The sequence below is a fragment of the Haliotis cracherodii genome, unplaced genomic scaffold (assembly GCF_022045235.1).
Source record: "Haliotis cracherodii isolate W230 unplaced genomic scaffold, xgHalCrac1.p SCAF_18, whole genome shotgun sequence".
Taxonomy (NCBI): Eukaryota; Metazoa; Mollusca; class Gastropoda; order Lepetellida; family Haliotidae; genus Haliotis; species Haliotis cracherodii.
The window spans coordinates 5,955,541-5,982,643 of record NW_027266273.1 but is presented as its reverse complement, the minus strand read 5'-3'; the positions used below and the strand labels follow the sequence as shown (position 1 = coordinate 5,982,643).

Here is a 27,103-nt window from a genome sequence, read left to right as displayed (position 1 = left end):
AACACACTCACTGAGACGGCTGCAACAACTCTCTGTTCAGACTGAAATATTGGGGTTTCCTGTTATTTGGCCACCTATCTTGAGATTTTGATTCAATTCAACATGATACATTTCTACGAAAGAGCACGTAATTGCATTACAGCCAACTGAGAAATATGTTTATGTGTGTTCTCTGCTAAACATGTTACATAAAGATAGTAAATATGTGTGCCAATCAGAATGTGATAGTCAGGTAAAAGAATCACAGCCTGATCCATACACTGTGTACATGTGTTTGTAGTTACAACCTCACAAATCAACAATAAGCCCAGCATTAGCTTTGATACACAAACGTCAGTCGGGCATGGAGTGAGTGAGTGAGTGAGTGAATATGGCTCTGTGCCACTTTAAGCACTATCCTAGCAATATCACCACGGGGGACACACATTGTACCCCTGGGGGGAATCGAACCCGGGCCTCTAACCACAAGGCTTCTCCACAACCCAGTAGAGCATAGAAATCATGTTACCAGTGTTACAAGTTACAAAAACAAAAGAATGTGTAGATTTTATCAATGCTAAACACCCTGTGCCCCTACTGACCTAACTGCAGCCAATCTGACATCTCAGGAATAACAATTAGCACTAGTCCAACCAGTTTTGTTTATGTTAAAGGTATTTTAAAGGCAGGTATAATTTCATTTTTGGGGGTGATGCTATATGTTAGCACTATTCAGCTTGGAGACGTTCTTGGTTAATTTACATCTTTGCATCTTCTAAATCTCTCTAAAAACCACTTAGCTTTGGGCTTGACTTTCACTCATCAAATATGATTCACTGGCTGCATTAGAAAATAACATGAAATCCTATTTATCCAGAATAATCCAGATTTTCAATTATTGGATTAACAAATTGTCAATAAGAAAGGATTTAATAAAACATGAAAATACTTCCAAGAACAAAGGACAATTTCCCTATTATATCAATTTGTTTAGAAAGTCATATTGGCCTGTTATTACAGCTGGTTCCTGTCATACAGGTAACCACGGTAACAGTCTCATAACCCTCTTATTTGCCATGTGTCAGGAACGGCACGAGTGTTGTTATGAGGGGATGGATCATACGAAGATCACATAGACTACACAAAAAAACTGTCAGAAGAGTTTCATATGGATTATGGAACTTCATGAGACAAAACATTTATCTGAGTCAAGTATGTGATACAGTCATGTGTGTGAGACACGGCCTGTGCATGGCTGGGACATCTGATCATGTAAGAAGCTGACTAGCTGATCATCAGATTTCATATACAAGGAAAAGGGTTCCTAAGGATCTGTCTCAATATGCAAGGTCTTTTCCGTGTGTGATACTGGCAATACACTGCTCTCAGCTATATTCCAAAAACTTCATGGCAGGGGACACAAGAAATGGACTTCACAAATTGTACCCATGTGGTGATTCAAATTCTGGCCTTTTACTACCTAGCTATGCCAAAGCCTCTTCAGACCATTCCAAGCCATTTTCCTGAGCTGCATGGCTAAAGTCATGTCACACTTGAAACAAGAAGGCGCCCTGCTGACAATGAACTTGCTAATGCTGACAAGAATCTTGTGTCAATTTCCAGGATCACAACTCAAGGTCACTGTATGTTCTCCAAGATGAAGTACCACACAGTTCGTAGTCCCGGCATGCCCAACATTGTATCAGCATCAGATGGTAACCATGGTTACAGGTACATGTCCGGTGTGGGCGTTCCCGTGACGTCGCACATGTTGACATAAACAATGACGGAGTAGCAATAGAGACTGACACTTTTGTGTCTCATCTCGGAGATGACATCCTGTAGATCCATGAGGCAATCAGTCATCACGTGGTGACCCTTCCGCCTGGGGCAGTAGATTCCCTCTGAAACACAAGGAGATGGATTACAGCTATGAGGGTCAGTGCTTGAGTGAGCTGGGTTTAACGTCGCTTTCAACAGCTTTCAAGTTTTATCATGGCATGTCAGCTTAATGTGGGAGAAAGGCCAGGGTGATGCGGGTATGGTGCTTACAAACCTAGAAACATAATCGGGTCAAAGCCACAATCATAGGTTTCTGGCGTGCCTAAGGGAAGCAACTCTGCACAGCACCCTTGATAACCGGGTCACTGGTGCCCCTCCAGATAAAAGCAGCATTTTATGTAGTACATATTTCGTTTCATGTAAATATTGTCCGGTAGGAAATGTTTCCCAGTGTTTCTGCAGTCGAGAGGTTTTCCACTGTACACATCAAGCATACTCATCATCATTAATTTGTAACAAATAACATGTCTTTAATCATGTGAATTAAGGTACATGCTAAAGGAATATCATTTTGGAGTGAGTGAGTGAGTTGGGTTTAACGCCGCTTTTAACAGTATTCCAGTTATAACACGTCGTGTCGGTTTAATGTGGGATGAAAGCCCGAAGTGATGCAGGTCTTAGATGTTTACCACTTCGGTGAAGCCCACGAGCACGGGTATGGTGCTGACAAACCTAGAAACATAATCGGGGCGAACTGGAATTCGAACCCACAATCATAGGTTTCTGGCGTGCCCAAGGGACGCAACTCTGCACAGCGATTCACGGCGCCTTAGACGACTGGGCCATTTTGGAAATGTTATTCAGATGTGTGATATCTGGAAAATACACAAGCTATTTCTAACTGCATAAAATTGTTGACTGATGATGCAATCCATAATTGTCATCTTACAGGATCCTAGCGTTGAATGCAACATTAAGAGACACCTACCTTTATAATCGTCAGGATGTAGGTCGGGGCTGTCTATGTCCGGACACTGACTGAGGTGGTCAAGCCAGGGGATGTCTGTCGACAGCGTCCACTTGCTGCCATTGTCATTGTAGCCTGAAACAGGGTTGTGTGTGTTAGTGTCTGTCTGCAGACATCACAGCTAGTGGCATGTAAGTCTGGGCCGCGTAAACCAGTGATTGATACTATGAGCAACGACCAACTCCTTCAGGGCACGATCCTACATAGCAGGCCACCAGTGTAACCACTGGATCTTCATTTTAGTCAGCTTGAGTGAGTGAGTGAGTGAGTTTGGTTTTACGCCGCTTTTAGCATTATTCCAGCCAATATCACGAGGATGAGGACACCAGAAATGGGCTTTACACATTGTACCCTTGTGGGCAGTCAAACCTGGGTCTTCAGCGTGACTATTTACATCAGAAATACTTCTACTATATATTGTTGGGATCCAGGATCATCATGCTCATATTTCACCTGATGAAGGAGTAAGCATATACTATGGAACATTGTGTTCCTCGTAATAAAGAAGTTGACATGCATAAATTCTCTTGCTTATAATATTTACACATTTTCCAGCAATAGTTACACATTTTCCAGCTGGGTAATGCTTTCAGATCACATCAACATGTTTTGTTCACCTGATCTTTATTGAAACACATAAACTTCTGTGGTCTGTCCTTCAGATAATGACAGTAAATATCTATCTCTACATAAAGAATGAATATGAATGGTTTATGGTTTTCAGAAAATAAAAATAATCCTTAAATATTCCGCATCTCAAACACATGACCCCAGCAGTGAAATGCTACAATACTTAAAAACAATGTGATCCAATATAGCACACAGTTACTTCCCTTTACATGCGCACTGCTTTACTGGCATCTCATGTGTTATGGTCATGGTGACAATAGGAGTTGGTGTGCTTGTTTTGCCGTTTGCAAATTTGGTCAATGAAAACATGACATTTACTATAAAATATCACTAGACATGATGATTTACAAACTCAATGGTATTTGTGTACAGTATTTTTTATGCCGGTAAGTGTTTCGGACGCAGAGATTAAGATTACCTGTGAACATGTATTAGTCTTGTAAAAGAAATTTCATAGGAATTGATAGGAAGACGTTAGAATTTGTATCTCCAATAACTAATTTTTTAAGTTCATCGTGAGTTCATGTGATTTGCTGATCAGATCATACTCAATTTTGCCAAAATAAATATAAACAAAATTGAATGAAATCTTGGAGAAAAGTAATATAACTGATTACCAATGTAACTCCAGACACACAATGAACACTTTTTTAGCCAGATAGTGTAATAATAAAACTAACTTGCGTACTTCAGTATGGATTTGTTACTTCTGCCGGCGTTGTATGCTCAGGACAACATCCTCGCATTGTGAAACAACTCCTCAAGGAATACATTAGGAAAGTAGGCCCTTTCCAAGGTTGATTGTACATAACTGCATATTTGGTTTGAACACACACACCCCACCCCCGCAAAAAACAACAACTACCAGCCCACACTTTATTTTCAAAAGCCATTGCCTGAGAAACAGTTCTTTTATCTTTTTAAGCCCATGGGACCCACCATGCAAGATGTACGCATTTCTGTAGCATTTCTTCTCTTCATCATCGTCCTCATCCACTGGGAAGTTCTTGGCTTGTTCAAAATCCATGAACCGCAACAGCTCCCTGAAGAAACAATTAAATATGCTAAGTCTAAAAAATTGAAACTTCTAAAACAATGTGCTTTAAAAGGTATTATCAGCAATTACTATTCATAAGGTCAAACTAAATTACTCCTTGTTTCATGGAAAGGATATTATTAAATTTGCAAAAAATGAAAAATAAAAACTGCTGAAAAACACATTGAAAATACACTTTCATATCTTCACATTATATGTTTGTTGAACAAATTTCTAGAGATGTTCTTGTGAAATTGACCTCAAATGAATGTTTTCTATTTATTTGATTTTACCCACTGCAGCGATGTAACTTAACCTCAACCAGTTACTAGCCTGACTAGTGACAACATATTAGGACACCGTGGGAACAGAATTTGCACTAGCCAGTTGTCTAAGGCGCCGCGATTCGCTGTGCAGAGTTGCGTCCCTTTGGCCCGCCAGAAACCTATGATTGTGGGTTTGAATGAGACCTGCATCACTTTGGGCTTTCCTCCCACATTAAGCTGACACGCCATGATATAACTGGAATACTGTTAAAAGCGGCGATAAACCCAACTCACTCACTGATAGAAATCACTATTCAGGCTAGGAGACTTGGAAGGTTAATTTCTATCCCTGTACCTAACAAAAACTCTGCACTTCTACTAGCCCTTAGGACATTAGACAAGCTGATATGGGTTAGTGCCAAGTTGCATCCCTACCCTATTGGCCAAGAAAATTGTTAAAAAACAATGAATGTTATTCGTCTGCCATTTTAACTAAATAATGAACATATATAAACATAATCCATTATTTTCAAGAGTCCACCCTGGAGTTTTAACTGGTAGCATCTCTCCTGTTCAACATTACTCACTGAAAGTGTCTGTTGATCCTGGATGTTACCATGGTTACCTACTCACTGATTGAAGGTGACCTTCATATGTCAACTTACATATTGGTGCCACTAAACAGGTCAAGCCATGTGGCCACGCGGGCGCGGTTGTACATGGTGTGGGTGGGGTCGGGGCTGTAGTCGTAGATGACACACAGATGGTAGTCGATGTCAGGTTGGCAGAATAACATGTTCTCAAAGGCAAACATGTCGAACTGCAATGACAAATAAAAAGGTAATTGATCATTTTAGGACAGCTAATGTTACCATGGTTACGCTGGCAAGAACAAAATTTAAGTATTTTCATATAAGCATAATATGATGAAACTCTTAATGTCCACCTCATCTGTGAGACGTGTACATTCTTGTTTATCTCATCTGTGTGGATGCCAGTTCTTGCCATGAGATCATGTTGAAAACTAATACTTTGATCTATAAAAAGTATTTTTCATCTACCATAGTGGATCCCCTGTTCAATGGAAATGGTTTCTTCCATTGCACGTGGAATGCCAACCATCCCAAAAGGCAGTATTGACACCAACTTTTGATAGTGAGAGTGAGTTTGGTTTTATGCCGCTTTTAGCAATATTCCAGCAATATCCCGGCGAGGAAAACCAGAAATGGGCTTCACACATTGTACTCATGTCGGAAATCAAATCCAGGTCTTCGGCTAAACTTTTGTTAAGCTTGATTATCGGTAGTATGTTCCTACCTGTCTCAGAGGACAAAGGTAGATAACTCTGTTTATCAGTAGCATCTTCCTACCTGTCTCATGGGACAAAGGCCGGCAAAAAGCTGGAATAATACAGTGTTAAACAAGAAACAAACAAACATGGGGGACAAAGGTAGATAACTCTGTTTATCAGTAGCATATTCATACCTGTCTCATGGGCCGAAGGTAGATAACTCTGTTGGTCATGCTGATCTGATCACAGACTTCATTGACGAGGTGCATCTCATCGATCTTCCGACACTGTGCAAATGACACCTTAGATAACTTAGGAGCACCGCCTACTGTCACTTTCTTCAGCACGCGACAAGCACTTCCTGCAGATGATGGAATCAAGTTAATAAAAACTAACAATGAAGTATTGTGACAATGAAACATTGAGTGAGTGAGTTGGGTTTAACGCCTCTTTTAACAGTATTCCAGTTATATCACGGCGTGTCAGCGTAATGTTGGAGGAAAGCCTGAAGTGATGCAGGTCTCCGACGTTTATCACTTCGGTGAAACCCACGAGCATGGGTATGGTGCTGACAGACCTAGAAACATAATTGGGGTGAACCGGGTTTCGAACCCACAATCATATGTTTCTGGCGTGCCCAAGGGACGCAACTCTGCACAGCGAATCGCGACAATGAAACAGTGAATGGGTGAGAGGATATGGTAACAGCAGCTACACCTGTGTTTGCTCATGGCGATTGTTTTTGCAGTTATGTAGATACTGATAGTTCATGTTTGGAGTATGTATGATGCAGGGCAATGGACAATACATTCATACTGGTGAAACAAGAAACACAGTGTAAATGAAGGTGTGATTCAAGGTTCACTGAGTGAGTGAGAGAATGAGTGAGTGAGTGAGTGAGTGAGTGAGTGAGGTGAGGTGAGGTGAGGTGAGGTGAGGTGAGGTGAAATGGGGTTTAACATCGCGTCCAAGATTATTGCACTTATATAGCGACGTGCATGTACATGTGTGTGTGCCTGCTTGTACAAGTCCGGAATGATGCCGATTTATAGTGCTAGCTCACTGAGATACCATGCCATGTGAGTGAGTGAGTGAGTGAGTGAGTGAGTGGGGTTTAACATTGCTTTGAACAGTATTCCAGTTATATCAGCTTGATGTGGGAGGAAAGCGTGAGTGATGCATGTGTCAGATGTTTACCACTTTGGTGTATAGTGTATACCCACGACCATGGGTATAGCGGTGAGACAAATCAAGAAACATAATCGGGCTAATCGGTATTCTAACCCACAATGATAGGGACACAACCATTAGACGACTAGGTACCTGTTCCCTTTTGTACCCAGGTGTAACTGGTGACATTAATATGCTCTGTGTGTGTGTGTGTGTGTGTGTGTGTGTGTGTGTGTGTGTGTGTGTGTGTGTGTGTGTGTGTGTGTGTGTGTGTGTGTGTGTGTGCACACACTTCTTTCAGCAATATTACAGCCATATCAGGGAAGGAGACACCAGAAATAAGACATTGCACTCATGTGAGGAATCTAGCCTGTGCTGAAAGCTTTTGAGTCTACTCGCCTGAACAGGGCTCTCAACACCAGTTTCATTAGATTTTCGTGTTGTCATATGGACATATGGAGCTCACAAGACCAAACACAATTTTACTAGACACAGGCTTTGGACAAGTGGCTAAAGTTGCAGTCTTGGAATCAAACCCTGGTAACAAACAAGAGCAATGCAAATTCAATAACTCACCTCGGAGTAGCTTGAGGTTTGGACACTCATCAACGATGACGTCTGTCACCCCGACCATGTGCAGCGTGACACACAGCAGACTCTTGGACCTCAGAGACAGCACCTGAGTGAAAGTGATACATGTTTAAGTATAAAATAGAGGTATACAGCATGTACCAAATGCACTTCTATCACAAACTTACTGCACATTAATGTAACTTGATGTGGTTTATTTTTTAATGAAGAAGATTACACAATTAGAAGAAAGTTTATGGCGATGTGAAAAATCTGCAATATGCACTGCATAGCAACAGCAGGGATAACTCTAGGGTGAGGCCTTGTGCTTGTAGCCCCTAAATTTGGAAAAAAAGGCCCATATTTTTGTGCTGTATGGGCAAGTGTGGGTGTACCTCTGGAATATTTGAATTTGAAGGGCCCCTGTCATAACATTCCTAGAGTGAACCCTGATACAGCAACACCACCAATGTATAAATACAAAACACTGTGTCCAATACCATGTATATGGGTTGGTATTTTTAATATGCTGAAATAATGCTGATGCAATGGTAAATTTTAACTCACTCACTCACTCAAGACAAATGTAGGATAAAATGGTTATCATATGAGAGAGCCCTAGAACTGTAATTTGGGTCATTTGGTTCTATATTTCCGATGCCAGGCCCATGATTTCTTGGGTAATTGGGAACTTGCCCCACAAGCATGATAAGTATCGTTATCAAGTAGTGTCAATCTCTGTTGTAAATCAGTCCATCTGTTACTAGTATCTACAGCTCTGCCATAAGATACATATAAATGCAATAGTTTCCCATAGAGGCATAGTTATGTTTATCTATATATATATATATGACCCCCTCAGGAGCCCTCAGGGGATGTTTAAGCTGGTTGTTCGATGAAACTAAATGAAACAAGTGGTTGGTTTTAAAGACTTGGTTGATTGTGTGTCATTGTACTCTGACAGTGAGGGACATTGCTCATAATATCAACCATTGGTTTGTCTGGTCCATACACGATTATTTACAGGCGGTCATTATATAGTTAGAAAACTGCTGAGTGTGGCGTAAAAAAAAAATAAACATAAAAACATGATAAATGAAGAATTGCTGAAGCTCACCTGAATATGGTCATCCTCTATGACTGGGTCACTTGTGCTAGTAGCTTTATCACACATGTTGGCTTTCCTCCGCGGTCCCAGTTTCAACCTCAGCACCTCTACCCTGGAACCAGATCCACCCTCGTGCACAACAGATGACTGAGACCTCATTTTTGTTGTCCTTTTCCCACAGCAGTTGCCTCCCTTTGACTTAGGAGGAGCTGCAGCAGCTCCTTGTCGTGCCTCTTCCTGCTCCTTTGCACGCTTTGTCGTCTCACGTATTTCATCGCTGACTGCCTGACAGCACTTGTCATGCATGTTTGGATTTGTCTTCACAACATTGTCAAGCTTCCTTCTCTTTTTCACAAGACCTTTCTTTTTGCCAGTCAGACTCTTCCCACGTTTCCTTGGCCTCATGTTGTAACCCTTTGTGTCTTCATCCTTGTCCTCTTCACCAGCGTTCTCCTTCCCAAAGCCCATCGCCTCCACCTCCTCAGGAGTAAACAAATACATGTTGTCATCACCTGCTATTCTGGAGGCAGACAAGTCATTGTGATAGTCTTTAGCAATGTCATCTAGAAATTCATCTACTGTACGATTGTCGGGTTCACTTTCAACAGAAGCTTTATCCCCGGAGTTTTTGGATGTACTGGGTTCCGGGGAACTAGTTTGTGAGTTTGTCTTCCTGTTATCAGATGGCTGTTTTTTCTTTCGAACTATTTTAGCATTGTCCACATTTCCTTTGACTGAACCTTCATCACTGGAACTCTCTGTTGTATCCCCCGTAGGTTCACGCTGACTGGAGGGACTTGATTTAACGAGATCTTTACGTGTCAAATGTGGCACTGAACACTTTTTCCTACTTGTTGCAGGGTCAGATACTGCACAAGAGGTAGTCCTCGGATTCACTGATTTTGGTACGTTTGAAACAGGTTTCTTTCTAATGAGATCAACATTTGAATTTGCTGACGATGATTTCACTGTGCCAGACGAAGAAGCTACGGTTGAAGGTTGAGATGATTCAAGATGTCTACAAGTGCTCCCATGCTGACTGCCAGCAGTTCCTGAGGGTGAAGCACGAGGTGGAGCAATAGGTGACTCTCCATGGAGGTCCTTTGAACAGTGCTGGTCAGTTGTTTTATCACTATCTCCCTGTGCAGGGCTCACCAACTCTGAGCCACGAGAAGCACGATCTGCACATTCACGTTTTTCCCTGCAGTTTGAATGTGACTTGGCACTACTTTTATCAATATGTTCATCCTTGTTCCTTGAACAAGTTTTCTTCTTCTTTTTAGCTGGGCTACAGATGTGTTCTTCAGTTTCTTTTTCTTCAGCTGTCTGTCGGTCACTAACATGAACTCTCCCTGCAGAGTTGCAGGGAAGACTACTACACTGCTGTTCATTTTTCACACATGGAATTTGTTTTTCCTTCTTGTCCTTGACGACTTGAACACTAGCAGAAGAGGTACTGGAGGTTGCCTTGACGACTTGCACACTAGCAGATGAGGCGCTGGTGGTTGCATTGACGTCCTGACCAGTAACAGATGAGTTTCTTGAAGTTGCCTTGATTCCTTGCACACATGCAGAATTGGTACTGGAACATGGTTTGATTCCCTGTGAAGAAGCAGACATGGTGCCTGACGCTCGTGATGTACTGGGACATGCCTCATCTAGTTCTCTCTGGGCTACAGACAATGAAGATGAGGACACAAACTTTGGTTCAGTAACCACAGCCTCATCCTTGGGTCGAAGTTCAATGGCACTGTTACATTCAACCTTCACCTTGATCTTGCCGTCTGCTGGGCTTTCTGTATCTGTATCACTGCCATTACCAATGTCAATATCAACGAGCTGACAGGTGGACCTCGAATCAACAGATGGGACAATATTAACTTCTCTTTTCATACAGCTTCCTGAAGGCATTCCCCCACAATAGACTCGACTTGTGCTTGGCTGTGGGTTGTTCAAATCGTCTTTGCTTGATCCTGGCTTGCTGTCATCCTTTTCAGGCTGCTTGGATTTGGGCTGACTAACTTTCTTACTGACTTCTGCGTGCTCCTCTTCCTCATGGGATTTGTTACCTGCTCCCTCATTGGCTACCACTGCCAACATTCGAATGTCATCTCCAATGTGATTGGCCATATCAATGTTTTCTTCATCCCCACTCAATCCATCAAAATCTAAGTCATCTCCATTATCGGAAAAATCATCAAATTCATCATCCTCATCCAATGGATCATCGTCGGGTTCAATGTGGGGATCAATGTTATCTGGATTTTGATTGGGTGGTTCATTGTTGTTAATGTCCCCTCCGTTAGCAGCCCTGGCCCCTGCATCTGGATTGTTATTGTTATCATCCTGATTCAGATCCCCGTCGTCGTTGTTGTGATTCCCACCATCAAGGTTACCGGCGTCGTTGCCGTTGTTCTGGACAAGAGCTGAGGATACACCCAACCCGGTGCCAGCACTCAGGCCAACTCTGCAACAAGGATTCAATGTGGATAAATGTAATATTTATACTGAATAATACTGCCTACAGACAAAATGATCAATACATGTGCTCACCACTGTTTCTGCATCTTCTCATGGGTCTTAATACTGGAATATTCATAACCATGATTACTTTCATTTGCAACAAATTCTGGTTCATGTTTCAGTTGCATGGGACCCATCCTATTCATGCCATGTAAGTAATATCGGGACAAAATAAAAGTAATTTTTAGTGATTGTACTCATTTTTCAGTAATGACTCCAGCAACCTGGCAAAGTTTGTTGATTTGTTTTTCATTCAAATTTCTATCGCTGTCTGCTATTGTGAGCGCCAGCACTGCTGTTATTAGTAGTGCCCAGTGCACATGTCATTTACATCTTGAGAGAGTGAGTGAGTGAGTAAGTATGGTTTTACGCAGCTTTTAGCAATATTCCAGCAATATCACGGCGGGGGACACTAGAAATGGGCTTCACACATGGTACCCATGTCGGGAATCGAACCCGGGTCTTCGGCGTGACGAGGTAACGCTTTAACCACTAGGCTACCCGACCGCCCCCATTTACATCTTGAATACTGTTCATGTATTTTCACATATTCGCTCAGCCATACTGAACATTTTATGATATAAATTACGAGCTCCCTACAGTGTACTTCCAGACAGGATGTCATGTGAATCTTCAAGCAAGTTACATGCAATGGGATGAGTAACTCAAAAAGATATACTGTATTTTTAACAAATTGATATACAATTATTTTTAAAAGTTAACTTTATCATCATAATACCTTTAATTTTAGATGAAAACTGTAATGATTACAGAGAAATCGTAATGGTAGGCATCTGTTGTAACCATCTGTCAACACAGATCTGTCAAGAGAAAGGTAAGTGCACTGACTATAGAAAGAACTTTATATTACAATGTGCCCCAGTGTGAGTGAGTGAGGACAGGGTAAGCCCAAGAACTGTCCCTGTGTCCTGCAGAAATATGCAACACCACTTGCCTTCTAACCTTCTAATTTTTATCATGTCAATTGATAACTCGTATAATGATCAATAACTGTACTTAATTTCGTTTTATTATTTTCACAAATAACACTTGTAGAGACATTTTAGTGCAACATGAAGAAATCCGTGGTCCACTGACAGACCGTCACGCATACGAGTGACCCCTCTCAGGTGGTCACTTGTACGCGAGACGGGAGAGCCGTCTTGCGTACACGTTACGTCCTCTAGTCTCGCGTACACGTTACGTCCTCTACTACTAACCATGGTAATCATTATATGACCCCCATCTGATCACAGGATTATGTGCCAAGTGTTCTAACTGAACCCATACGAAGCCAACCAATGGCCAGTTGTATGAGCACCTACTTACTTATATCTTGCACTGAACAGCTTGAATGCTTTTCTTATTGTACAATATCACAACAAAAGTTTACCCCCAAACGGAGTCCTTCAACAATTACCTGAACTCATGATAGTTATATAGGTTTGTTTTCATGCAGAATTGCACTCTGTACTTAATACTTTCATATGATTATCACTTTTCCATTAGCATGATTACACTGGTGTCTCGTAAGTGTTGTAGTACTAGATATTATAACAGTTTCATACATTGTTGTATGTTTTGTCTCTTCTGTAGCATTCAAATGGAAACTGCACGACAGTTTTGTTTGTAGGTTGTTTCATGCTGCACTCAGCAGTATTCCAGCTAAATGACTGAGATCATAAACAATCAATCAAGGACCACACAATCGAGTGATTGACATCATGGGCATCGATCTACGCAATTGAGATACAATTACATGCATCAACCAGGTCAGTGGGCCTGACCCATCTAGCGTTCATGTTACGTCCTCTACTGCTTACGAAAAGCATAGGTACACAAGACCAAATCTAACCCAGATCTTCGTGGGCGACATATGATAGGTACCTGACTGGATTTCAAAATCTAAACTGTAAAAATGGTAAATTTGATTTCTGACAACAGAAATGATTCCCCACCTAGCACATCCTTTTGGTGGCTCCCTGAACATGTATTCTAAGTGCAGCAGCTCAAGCTGGGGTAGGTGTTCAACGAAGCGGCAGAAGTCTTGGAGTCGTAGAGCGTGACAGCGACGGAGATGAAGGTGTCGCAGGTGACTCAGCGTCTCCACACCTGCAGAACAGTTACCATGGTTACAGATCTCAATACACAGTTGAAAGTAAATTGTCCTTAGCCTGTTCAGCTATCAGAGAAAGTCAGAGAAAGTTTCAGTCTTCAATATTCCAGTCGCTGATTGGGTACATGGCTGACAAATCTAGAATTACAGCGTGGACAAATTTGGACAATAACATGCGTTCAATGTTACAGCATATTGTTTCTCTGGAGGCTGTTTTCTCTGAATCAACTCACCTGATGTGAACCATGACATGGGGAAATGGAGGTGCGGACAGTTGTAGATCTCCAGGTTGCGGAGGAAGGAGAAGCACTGACCAATGGCCTTCATCCCGATGTCGGTGATCATTGCAGGGTTCTCAGACACCTCTGCCAGGCCGTGGATCATCACCAGGTCCTCCTGGTTCCACTTGCCTGCAAAACACAGTAGCATCAAACAGACACGATAAGACACAGACTGACAAAACACAGTAACATCAAACAGACATGATTAGACACAGACTGACAAAACACAGTAACATCAAACAGACACGATAAGACACAGACTGACAAAACACAGTAACATCAAACAGACACGATTAGACACAGACTGACAAAACACAGTAGCATCAAACAGACACGATGAGACACAGACTGACAAAACACAGTAGCATCAAACAGACACGATAAGACAGACTGCCAAAACACAGTAGCATCAAACAGACACGATTAGACAGACTGACAAAATACAGTAGCATCAAACAGACATAAGACACAGACTGCCAAAACACAGTAACATCAAACAGACACGATAAGACACAGACTGCCAAAACACAGTAGCATCAAACAGACACGATTAGACACAGACTGCCAAAACACAGTAGCATCAAACAGACACGATAAGATACAGACTGCCAAAACACAGTAACATCAAACAGACACGATAAGACACAGACTGCCAAAACACAGTAGCATCAAACAGACATGATAAGACACAGACTGACAAAACACAGTAGCATCAAACAGACACGATTAGACACAGACTGACAAAACACAGTAGCATCAAACAGACACGATAAGACACAGACTGACAAAACACAGTAGCATCAAACAGACACGATTAGACACAGACTGACAAAACACAGTAGCATCAAACAGACATGATAAGACACAGACTGACAAAACACAGTAGCATCAAACAGACACGATAAGACACAGACTGACAAAACACAGTAACATCAAACAGACACGATAAGACACAGACTGACAAAATACAGTAGCATCAAACAGACACGATAAGACACAGACTGACAAAATACAGTAACATCAAACAGACATGATAAGACACAGACTGACAAAATACAGTAGCATCAAACAGACACGATAAGACACAGACTGACAAAACACAGTAGCATCAAACAGACACGATAAGACACAGACTGACAAAACACAGTAACATCAAACAGACACGATAAGACACAGACTGACAAAATACAGTAGCATCAAACAGACACGATAAGACACAGACTGACAAAACACAGTAGCATCAAACAGACATGATAAGACACAGACTGACAAAATACAGTAGCATCAAACAGACACGATAAGACACAGACTGACAAAACACAGTAGCATCAAACAGACACGATAAGACACAGACTGACAAAACACAGTATCATCATACAGACACGATAAGACACAGACTGACAAAACACAGTAACATCAAACAGACACGATAAGACACAGACTGACAAAACACAGTAGCATCAAACAGACACGATTAGACACAGACTGACAAAACACAGTAGCATCAAACAGACATGATAAGACACAGACTGACAAAACACAGTAGCATCAAACAGACACGATAAGACACAGACTGACAAAACACAGTAACATCAAACAGACATGATAAGACACAGACTGCCAAAACACAGTAGCATCAAACAGACACGATAAGACACAGACTGACAAAACACAGTAGCATCAAACAGACACGATAAGACACAGACTGACAAAACACAGTAACATCAAACAGACATGATAAGACACAGACTGACAAAACACAGTAACATCAAACAGACACGATAAGACACAGACTGACAAAACACAGTAGCATCAAACAGACACGATAAGACACAGACTGACAAAACACAGTAGCATCAAACAGACACGATAAGACACAGACTGACAAAACACAGTAGCATCAAACAGACACGATAAGACACACACTGACAAAACACAGTAACATCAAACAGACACGATAAGACACACACTGACAAAACACAGTAGCATCAAACAGACACGATAAGACACACACTGACAAAACACAGTAACATCAAACAGACACGATAAGACACAGACTGACAAAACACAGTAGCATCAAACAGACACGATAAGACACAGACTGACAAAACACAGTAACATCAAACAGACACGATAAGACACAGACTGCCAAAACACAGTAGCATCAAACAGACACGATAAGACACAGACTGACAAAAGACAGTAGCATCAAACAGACACGATTAGACACAGACTGACAAAACACAGTAACATCAAACAGACATGATAAGACACAGACTGACAAAACACAGTAGCATCAAACAGACACGATAAGACACAGACTGACAAAACACAGTAGCATCAAACAGACACGATAAGACACAGACTGACAAAACACAGTAGCATCAAACAGACACGATAAGACAGACTGCCAAAACACAGTAGCATCAAACAGACACGATAAGACACAGACTGACAAAACACAGTAGCATCAAACAGACACGATAAGACAGACTGCCAAAACACAGTAGCATCAAACAGACACGATAAGACACAGACTGACAAAACACAGTAGCATCAAACAGACACGATAAGACAGACTGCCAAAACACAGTAGCATCAAACAGACACGATAAGACACAGACTGACAAAACACAGTAACATCAAACAGACACGATAAGACAGACTGCCAAAACACAGTAGCATCAAACAGACACGATAAGACAGACTGCCAAAACACAGTAGCATCAAACAGACACGATAAGACACAGACTGACAAAACACAGTAGCATCAAACAGACACGATAAGACAGACTGACAAAACACAGTAGCATCAAACAGACACGATAAGACACAGACTGCCAAAACACAGTATCATCATACAGACACGATTAGACACAGACCGACAAAACACAGTAGCATCAAACAGACAAGATAAGACACAGACTGACAAAACACAGTAACATCAAACAGACATGATAAGACACAGACTGACAAAACACAGTAGCATCAAACAGACACGATAAGACACAGACTGACAAAACACAGTAGCATCAAACAGACACGATAAGACACAGACTGACAAAACACAGTAGCATCAAACAGACACGATAAGACACAGACTGACAAAACACAGTAGCATCAAACAGACACGATAAGACACAGACTGACAAAACACAGTAGCATCAAACAGACACGATAAGACAGACTGCCAAAACACAGTAGCATCAAACAGACACGATAAGACACAGACTGACAAAACACAGTAGCATCAAACAGACACGATAAGACAGACTGCCAAAACACAGTAGCATCAAACAGACACGATAAGACACAGACTGACAAAACACAGTAGCATCAAACAGACACGATAAGACAGACTGCCAAAACACAGTAGCATCAAACAGACACGATAAGACACAGACTGACAAAACACAGTAACATCAAACAGACACGATAAGACAGACTGCCAAAACACAGTAGCATCAAACAGACACGATAAGACAGACTGCCAAAACACAGTAGCATCAAACAGACACGATAAGACACAGACTGACAAAACACAGTAGCATCAAACAGACACGATAAGACAGACTGCCAAAACACAGTAGCATCAAACAGACATGATAAGACAGACTGCCAAAACACAGTAACATCAAACAGACACGATAAGACAGACTGCCAAAACACAGTAGCATCAAACAGACACGATAAGACAGACTGACAAAACACAGTAGCATCAAACAGACATGATAAGACACAGACTGACAAAATACAGTAACATCAAACAGACACGATAAGACACAGACTGACAAAACACAGTAGCATCAAACAGACATGATAAGACAGACTGACAAAACACAGTAGCATCAAACAGACATGATAAGACAGACTGCCAAAACACAGTAACATCAAACAGACACGATAAGACAGACTGCCAAAACACAGTAGCATCAAACAGACATGATAAGACAGACTGCCAAAACACAGTAGCATCAAACAGACACGATAAGACACAGACTGCCAAAACACAGTAGCATCAAACAGACATGATAAGACACAGACTGACAAAACACAGTAGCATCAAACAGACATGATAAGACACAGACTGACAAAACACAGCAGCATCAAACAGACATGATAAGACACAGACTGACAAAACACAGTAACATCAAACAGACATGATTAGACACAGACTGACAAAATACAGTAGCATCAAACAGACACGATAAGACACAGACTGACAAAACACAGTAGCATCAAACAGACATGATAAGACACAGACTGACAAAACACAGTAGCATCAAACAGACACGATAAGACACAGACTGACAAAACACAGTAGCATCAAACAGACATGATAAGACAGACTGCCAAAACACAGTAACATCAAACAGACACGATAAGACAGACTGCCAAAACACAGTAGCATCAAACAGACATGATAAGACAGACTGCCAAAACACAGTAGCATCAAACAGACACGATAAGACACAGACTGCCAAAACACAGTAGCATCAAACAGACATGATAAGACAGACTGCCAAAACACAGTAACATCAAACAGACACGATAAGACAGACTGCCAAAACACAGTAGCATCAAACAGACATGATAAGACAGACTGCCAAAACACAGTAACATCAAACAGACACGATAAGACAGACTGCCAAAACACAGTAGCATCAAACAGACATGATAAGACAGACTGCCAAAACACAGTAGCATCAAACAGACACGATAAGACACAGACTGCCAAAACACAGTAGCATCAAACAGACATGATAAGACACAGACTGACAAAACACAGTAGCATCAAACAGACATGATAAGACACAGACTGACAAAACACAGCAGCATCAAACAGACATGATAAGACACAGACTGACAAAACACAGTAACATCAAACAGACATGATTAGACACAGACTGACAAAATACAGTAGCATCAAACAGACACGATAAGACACAGACTGACAAAACACAGTAGCATCAAACAGACATGATAAGACACAGACTGACAAAACACAGTAACATCAAACAGACACGATGAGACACAGACTGACAAAATACAGTAACATCAAACAGACACGATTAGACACAGACTGACAAAACACAGCAACATCAAACAGACATGATAAGACACAGACTGACAAAACACAGTAGCATCAAACAGACACGATAAGACACAGACTGACAAAATACAGTAGCATCAAACAGACACGATAAGACACAGACTGACAAAACACAGTAACATCAAACAGACACGATAAGACACAGACTGACAAAACACAGTAACATCAAACAGACACGATAAGACACAGACTGACAAAACACAGTAACATCAAACAGACACGATGAAACACAGACTGACAAAATACAGTAACATCAAACAGACACGATAAGACACAGACTGACAAAACACAGTAGCATCAAACAGACACGATAAGACACAGACTGACAAAATACAGTAGCATCAAACAGACACGATAAGACACAGACTGACAAAACACAGTAGCATCAAACAGACACGATAAGCAGTGATAAGACACAGACTGACAAAACACAGTAACATCAAACAGACACGATAAGACACAGACTGACAAAATACAGTAACATCAAACAGACATGATTAGACACAGACTGACAAAACACAGTAGCATCAAACAGACACGATAAGACACAGACTGACAAAACACAGCAGCATCAAACAGACATGATTAGACACAGACTGACAAAACACAGTAGCATCAAACAGACACGATAAGACACAGACTGACAAAACACAGTAACATCAAACAGACATGATAAGACACAGACTGACAAAATACAGTAACATCAAACAGACATGATTAGACACAGACTGACAAAACACAGTAGCATCAAACAGACACGATAAGACACAGACTGACAAAACACAGCAGCATCAAACAGACATGATTAGACACAGACTGACAAAACACAGTAGCATCAAACAGACACGATAAGACACAGACTGACAAAACACAGTAACATCAAACAGACATGATAAGACACAGACTGACAAAACACAGTAACATCAAACAGACACGATAAGACACAGACTGACAAAATACAGTAACATCAAACAGACATGATTAGACACAGACTGACAAAACACAGTAGCATCAAACAGACACGATAAGACACAGACTGACAAAACACAGTAGCATCAAACAGACACGATAAGACACAGACTGACAAAACACAGTAACATCAAACAGACACGATAAGACACAGACTGACAAAATACAGTAACATCAAACAGACATGATTAGACACAGACTGACAAAACACAGTAGCATCAAACAGACACGATAAGACACAGACTGACAAAACACAGCAGCATCAAACAGACACGATAAGACACAGACTGACAAAACACAGTAACATCAAACAGACACGATAAGACACAGACTGACAAAACACAGTAACATCAAACAGACACGATAAGACACAGACTGACAAAACACAGTAACATCAAACAGACACGATAAGACACAGACTGACAAAACACAGTAACATCAAACAGACACGATTAGACACAGACTGACAAAACACAGTAGCATCAAACAGACACGATGAGACACAGACTGACAAAACACAGTAACATCAAACAGACATGATTAGACACAGACTGACAAAACACAGTAGCATCAAACAGACACGATAAGACACAGACTGACAAAACACAGTAACATCAAACAGACACGATTAGACACAGACTGACAAAACACAGTAACATCAAACAGACACGATAAGACACAGACTGACAAAACACAGTAGCATCAAACAGACACGATAAGACACAGACTGACAAAACACAGTAACATCAAACAGACACGATTAGACACAGACTGACAAAACACAGTAACATCAAACAGACACGATTAGACACAGACTGACAAAACACAGTAACATCAAACAGACACGATTAGACACAGACTGACAAAACACAGTAGCATCAAACAGACACGATAAGACAGACTGCCAAAACACAGTAACATCAAACAGACATGATAAGACACAGACTGCCAAAACACAGTAGCATCAAACAGACACGATAAGACACAGACTGACAAAACACAGTAGCATCAAACAGACACGATTAGACACAGACTGACAAAACACAGTAACATCAAACAGACACGATTAGACACAGACTGACAAAACACAGTAGCATCAAACAGACACGATTAGACACAGACTGACAAAACACAGTAGCATCAAACAGACACGATTAGACAGACTGACAAAACACAGTAACATCAAACAGACATGATTAGACACAGACTGACAAAATACAGTAACATCAAACAGACACGATAAGACACAGACTGACAAAACACAGTAACATCAAACAGACATGATTAGACAAAGACTGACAAAATACAGTAACATCAAACAGACACGATAAGACACAGACTGACAAAACACAGTAACATCAAAGAGACACGATAAGACACAGACTGACAAAACACAGTAACATCAAACAGACACGATAAGACACAGACTGACAAAACACAGTAACATCAAACAGACACGATGAGACACAGACTGACAAAACACAGTAACATCAAACAGACACGATAAGACACAGACTGACAAAACACAGTAGCATCAAACAGACACGATAAGACACAGACTGACAAAACACAGTAACATCAAACAGACACGATTAGACACAGACTGACAAAACACAGTAGCATCAAACAGACACGATTAGACACAGACTGACAAAATACAGGAACATCAAACAGACACGATTAGACACAGACTGACAAAACACAGTAACATCAAACAGACATGATTAGACACAGACTGACAAAATACAGTAACATCAAACAGACACGATTAGACACAGACTGACAAAACACAGTAACATCAAACAGACACGATAAGACACAGACTGACAAAACACAGTATCATCAAACAGACATGATAAGACACAGACTGACAAAACACAGTAACATCAAACAGACACGATAAGACACAGACTGACAAAACACAGTAACATCAAACAGACACGATAAGACACACACCAGACATTAGTTCTGTGACAACAAACAGCAAGGTGTTTATGTTGTTATAATGCTACCCATGGGGATTCTGGGTAAGCATTGGTCCGCAGCAAATTTACCCAGTTGATCGGATGTTCATGCTCAGTGACTTAGTTGATTGCGTCTCATCATATCGCAAATGCGTGGATAGATGTTCATTTTTGCTGAATATGGAGTTAGCAATCAAACAATCAAACAAACACAAATGTTAGGAACCAACGACCAACATTTCACCATTTTAATTTTTTCTTTCCACTGTCTACTAAACACATTCTGTAATAGTTGCTTACCCGACTCTGGAAAGGGGTCGACATAACCCAGATGGAGTGTCTCGAACACAGGGAAGGTGACGTCAGCCATCTTGATGGCAGCAAACAAACTGTCCTTGGTGAGAGAGGGCTGGATACTCAACTCCTCTAAGCTGGAGATGGAATGTGTAACAGTGTCACAGTCAACAGATGGAATACAGTCAAACGTTCTATCAAAATTAATGAAAATTTCGTAGTTAAGTGAGAGCTGTTTTGTGTCACACTCAGCCCTGTCAGAAATGGTCAACATAATGTCACACTATCAGTGCATGTACATGATGCTGTTGAGAGTTGGGACCAGACAAACCCTAACTAACTGTTGCCTAGCGTGGGCAAAGATACCAGCCACCCAGGCATGAAAGACATATATTCAATCCAGGACAAAACTTTTTTTTGAAATAGTTCAGAAAACTGAAGAGCAAAAGTATTCCTTACCAGTGAGCAGCTGTGATCATGAGGTAGCCGAGGTCAACTTCCTGTGCGTGTTTGCAGGCTCCGAACATGACAGTCTGCAGCTGGGAGAAGCCACTGACTCGCCAGCTGTCCTCCACGATGTGCTGTATCAGGCCCCCTGTGTACCACATGTAATGGCCATGTTAATATGGTCTGTAGTGATTTTAAGTCATAATTATCATCCCATGCATATGAAGATTTATTCCAGGAAAATGCACACCAAAAAAATCTTTCCATCATCAAAACATACATACTGGCCATACATTTAACAAGAGATCTTGGACCCTTATCATACTTATCAAGCATATTGTGCCTTATGTTACACCTTGTCCTTTGAATTCAAATAATAAATCCGTGGCCCATTTCCAAACTACTTCCTGGTAATTTGTCCTCATGCTGATAGCCCTGAAAAAAAATGTCATGGTTCTCTAAAAAAACCCTTCTTAGCTCCTTTGAAAGAAACAATCCATATGTGTTACAGCAGTGACAGAAAATATATTCTGTCTCAAACAAAAAATCCCCCCACGGCAAATTGAATGGTCAGTCTGTAAGGTCTTACCAAGAAATGGAACTCTGACAAGCTCTAGCCGAGTGAGAGACCTTGCCGCAGCCAGGCCTGTTATCAGGGGCACATACTTCAGTGTGCTGGCGGGACCTGCACAGTTAGACATGACAAAGCTCTGCAGGCTTGGAACTGCAAAATCACGGAATGGATGCGAGTGTGTGATTTTTACCCAACGGAGATAAATATGTTTCACATGACTCATACGAGGTAGTTCTGAAATCACAACTCCAGACAAATGAAGGGACGTGATTCTTGGGTTAGATGTCAGAGTGAGTTTATTTGATGGATTGATTGGAAATGCACCATTTCTGTTTTTGAATATTCCAAGAATTTCCAAGCGTGGAAGATAATTCAAGATGGCTTCCATGAGGTTGATATCCGACACTTCCACTACTTTAAGTCTTGGTGCTGATGACAAAGCTGCAACAATTCCTGGAATAGTCAACATGTCAGCACCACGTTGTCTTCTCTTAAGGATCAGCTGAGAGTGAAAACCATATATTGATGCAAGTTCCACACATCTTGATATAAGCTTTGCCAGCATGGAATCATTCAAGCTTGCAGGAATCCACCCATATATTTCCCCTTCAGTAAAATCAATTGACTTCCTAACTTTAAGATGCATTGAAACAGCCTTCTGAATCTTCTTACACTGTTGTTCCATTTTCAGCACATCTCGCAAAGGGAGGTAATTCAGGACATGACATATGATCTCGAGTGACAGATGACTAAAGAAATCTGAACTATTGAGAAAAGCTTGACTTTTTTCTCTTTCCATTTCAGCTGCTATTTCATCTCTTTGCCTCATTTCACTAAAACAATTTAATAAATCTGACAAAGTCATTTTTTGATGTTTCTCTATAAGGTTACTACTGTTACATGTGCACTCTGTCGCCATCTTGAATGATGTCATCTCAACCGGTTGCTGCTACATATACTGATGTTGACTAATTTTCTTTCTTCGTTTCATTTTTCTCGAGGCTGACTGCAAAAGATAATGGAAACTTCATTTCAATTATGTATTTTTTGAGTAAGCATCGTAGGTGTACTTGGCAAGTACATTTTTACATATTAAAATTACATTAATTGGACAGTTGGGCCATTTCATTGTAAATAAATAAATAAAATGTAGGGTTGATCCTCTGAATTGGTAATATTTGAAACATTCATGAACGACCAAAAGAATATCAGAAGCATCATCATCAAAATATAACCATCAAAGTGACATTGTTAAAAATTCAATTTCCTTGAGGATGTCATTGTGTAATTATTGCAGGAAATGAGAGAAACAAAGTCTTAGTAATGCATCACAGCTACTTGATAGTGGGTTTCCATAATGTTTACACAAGTAAATATATTCTATAATAGAATAATCTATGATCCATGAATTTTTACTTATGACATATTTATCAATTTGACTGTTCTATTTTCATTTTATTATTATTATCATGACTATACTATTGATAATTCCAACCTTTCTATAAAGTTTCTACAAATAAATACGGGTTTATATTTTCAGTAACACTGATTAAGGCCAATTCTATAAAATAAATGAAATATAGAATGATATCACACACATACACTGACAAATAAATGAATTGCATATATGTTACTACAAATATTTTTCTCCCCATAGAAATTAAAGTCAGTGAACATGGTGAAAGTTCTTTTGACCTGTATTTTGGAGAAAAAAGGAAAACCTATAAAAACCTATAAATGTTGCGCTTTAAGCATGCTTTTGGGCATGGATTTGGTGCATGATAAATACGTACATTATTATTACAACCAGTGATAATTAAAACCATACATTTAAAACTTGTTTACAGTGAGTAAAAGTTACCACCAATTTTTTTTTTCATTATCAAGCACATGATTCATGATCAGTTCAAATTCAAGGATATTTATTGGACCATGTCGAGTTTCACTTTCTTCACTATCAAACAGAAACTAAAGGGGAAAATGTCACTTGAGCTTGTTATCTGTATACAGGCGGTGACAAACACAAGAACAAAATATCGTTCGGAAATAAAATCATAACTTGCAATTGCATAGCGACATAAAAACCTAAAACTACGTATGTCAATGTAATTCTAGTAACATGTTTGCTCCGACAAGCATACGATTCATCAACATTGACAATATGCAATATAAATACACGTAGAAAATATGGGTGTGGGTGTATTGGAACTTAAAAAAACAGGGGTGCCAACAATTCTATCAGGTAGGAGCAATTTCGGTTTTAACGCATATGAACTTGGCGTATTTATGACACATACATTCTCTGGGTGCTCCGAGAAAGGGGTAGAGCGCTGGCCTTGGAATGGTTCTCTTTTCAGGGACATCCTCCCGCAGTCCGTATTTTATCATGAGAGGTTTGATTATACCGAGGTCGAGAGCCGGGGAAAAGTAATAGCCCAAACTACAAGTGATTACAGCGTACACAAATATTTTCCTATTCCTCTGCGATCGAACTGGGATACGCATCCTGGATCAGTTAAGTGAAAGGTCGTTCGATCAGAATGTCACCAAGTAAGCCGACATGTTGCAATTCAGCATGTGAAGACCATGCGTCGTTGCCATTGGTCAATATTCACGCACCTGCTGTTATACTGGTATTTGGTGGCAGAAACGCTCGTTTATATAGATGGACCCCAGTCTTTAAAACATTTTACAGTACCACACATTTAAGGTGGTTAACAGAAAGAAAAAAACCCACTAAAAAGACTATGAGTGAATGATCAACGAGCTCCTTATTCGTGGCAATTTGGTGCATTAGCTTTTTGAAAACGTTCGCTCAGAGTTAAAATTAGTAAAAAATTAACGTTGCATCGGCATTATTTCAGCCACATGGCGACGATGTTCGCACAGAGAAGACCATCATCAATTCAATTAATTTCGTTAGTGTATGTCATAGGCCCATGGTTACACGCTTATTAGAACTGACCTCCTCAAAGTACTAATAATAAATAGACTACGATGTGTCATGGCTTAATACATACACATAGCGAAATGAATAATTAATTTACATTTATTTGTAAACAAAAGGATGCTAAATTTATGTTTGGTCGGATGCACACAATACATCTTTGGTAAGTTATCTATCCTTAACTTGTTTTTACGTGAGCAGAGTAAAACAAATGATAACTGTACTCAACATACCCAGCCTTACAAATGCAGCATAATCTTCTGTTTCGTGAGATGTTTGTGTATTTCTCAGTTTCAATACACGGCAGATGCGAACAACATAAACACTGAGCAAGTGCATGCAGCTCTACATTGTGTCGCTGTCACACAGCTAAGATACAACTCCTTACCAAACGATTCCTTGAATAGAGAATAATATAAAGATGTACTACCATATTCATGAAGACTATGCCAATCCTGATCATGAATATTTCAGAAGACACATAATTTCTGACAATAAAGATTGAAGATAACTTATGCACAATAAAGATTTACATTTTGAGACCCCCAAAATACCGTAACCTATTGCCAGAAGCATCATATAAGCATAATATTTGTCAGTATAGCGAGATTTGGACATACTCCAAAACTTTATGGACAAACCAACAATTCTGCTGGCACTATATATCGGCATCAGTCCGGACTATTACAAGCAGCCATACACACACAAACGTACATGTCGCCATATATAAGTGCAATAAGTGTTACACCCCCCCCCCCCCCCCCCCCCTTTCTCTCTCTATGGCATGACTCAGCGTGACATCTGCACATCTATCACCTCCACCCAGCCGCTGTGAAGTGTTAAATCCTCGATAGTGTTTGGCCAAATACACTATCACCTATACTACTAATAACTTCACAGCTTTTAGAATTGAATGTATATACTATCAATTGATCTCATGGTATTGATATATCACCGTTGATAGAGATGTGTGATTGCCGCATCTGTTGCTTGTTCCATCTGTTCAGCTCACCAGC

At 40.4% G+C, this 27,103-nt stretch overlaps 1 protein-coding gene across 1 annotated transcript; it reads right to left on the bottom strand.

Moving 5' to 3' along the window:
• Window positions 1–360: 360 nt before the first annotated feature.
• LOC139465700 (F-box only protein 38-like) lies at window positions 361–25,703 on the bottom strand. Its single transcript, XM_071247502.1, has 13 exons — window positions 25,438–25,703; window positions 23,156–24,146; window positions 22,579–22,714; window positions 22,126–22,256; window positions 13,732–13,908; window positions 13,341–13,494; window positions 8,869–11,326; window positions 7,758–7,860; window positions 6,206–6,372; window positions 5,386–5,540; window positions 4,358–4,461; window positions 2,750–2,863; window positions 361–1,883 (listed from the first exon to the last, which is right to left on the bottom strand). The coding sequence occupies exons 2-13, from the start codon at window positions 24,072–24,074 to the stop codon at window positions 1,705–1,707; spliced, it is 4,797 nt and encodes a 1,598-aa protein (XP_071103603.1). The 5' UTR covers window positions 24,075–24,146; window positions 25,438–25,703; the 3' UTR covers window positions 361–1,704.
• Window positions 25,704–27,103: the final 1,400 nt, after the last annotated feature.

Excerpts from the sequence above, each read along its gene's own strand:
- LOC139465700 (XM_071247502.1), bottom strand. The coding sequence starts at position 24,074 with ATGACATCATTCAAGATGGCGACAGAGTGCACATGTAACAGTAGTAAC. Across the intron at positions 22,715-23,155 it reads TGTCAGAGTTCCATTTCTTG|GGGGCCTGATACAGCACATC; the intron begins GTAAGACCTTAC and ends TGTGGTACACAG. Across the intron at positions 7,861-8,868 it reads TAGAGGATGACCATATTCAG|GTGCTGTCTCTGAGGTCCAA; the intron begins GTGAGCTTCAGC and ends ACTTTCACTCAG.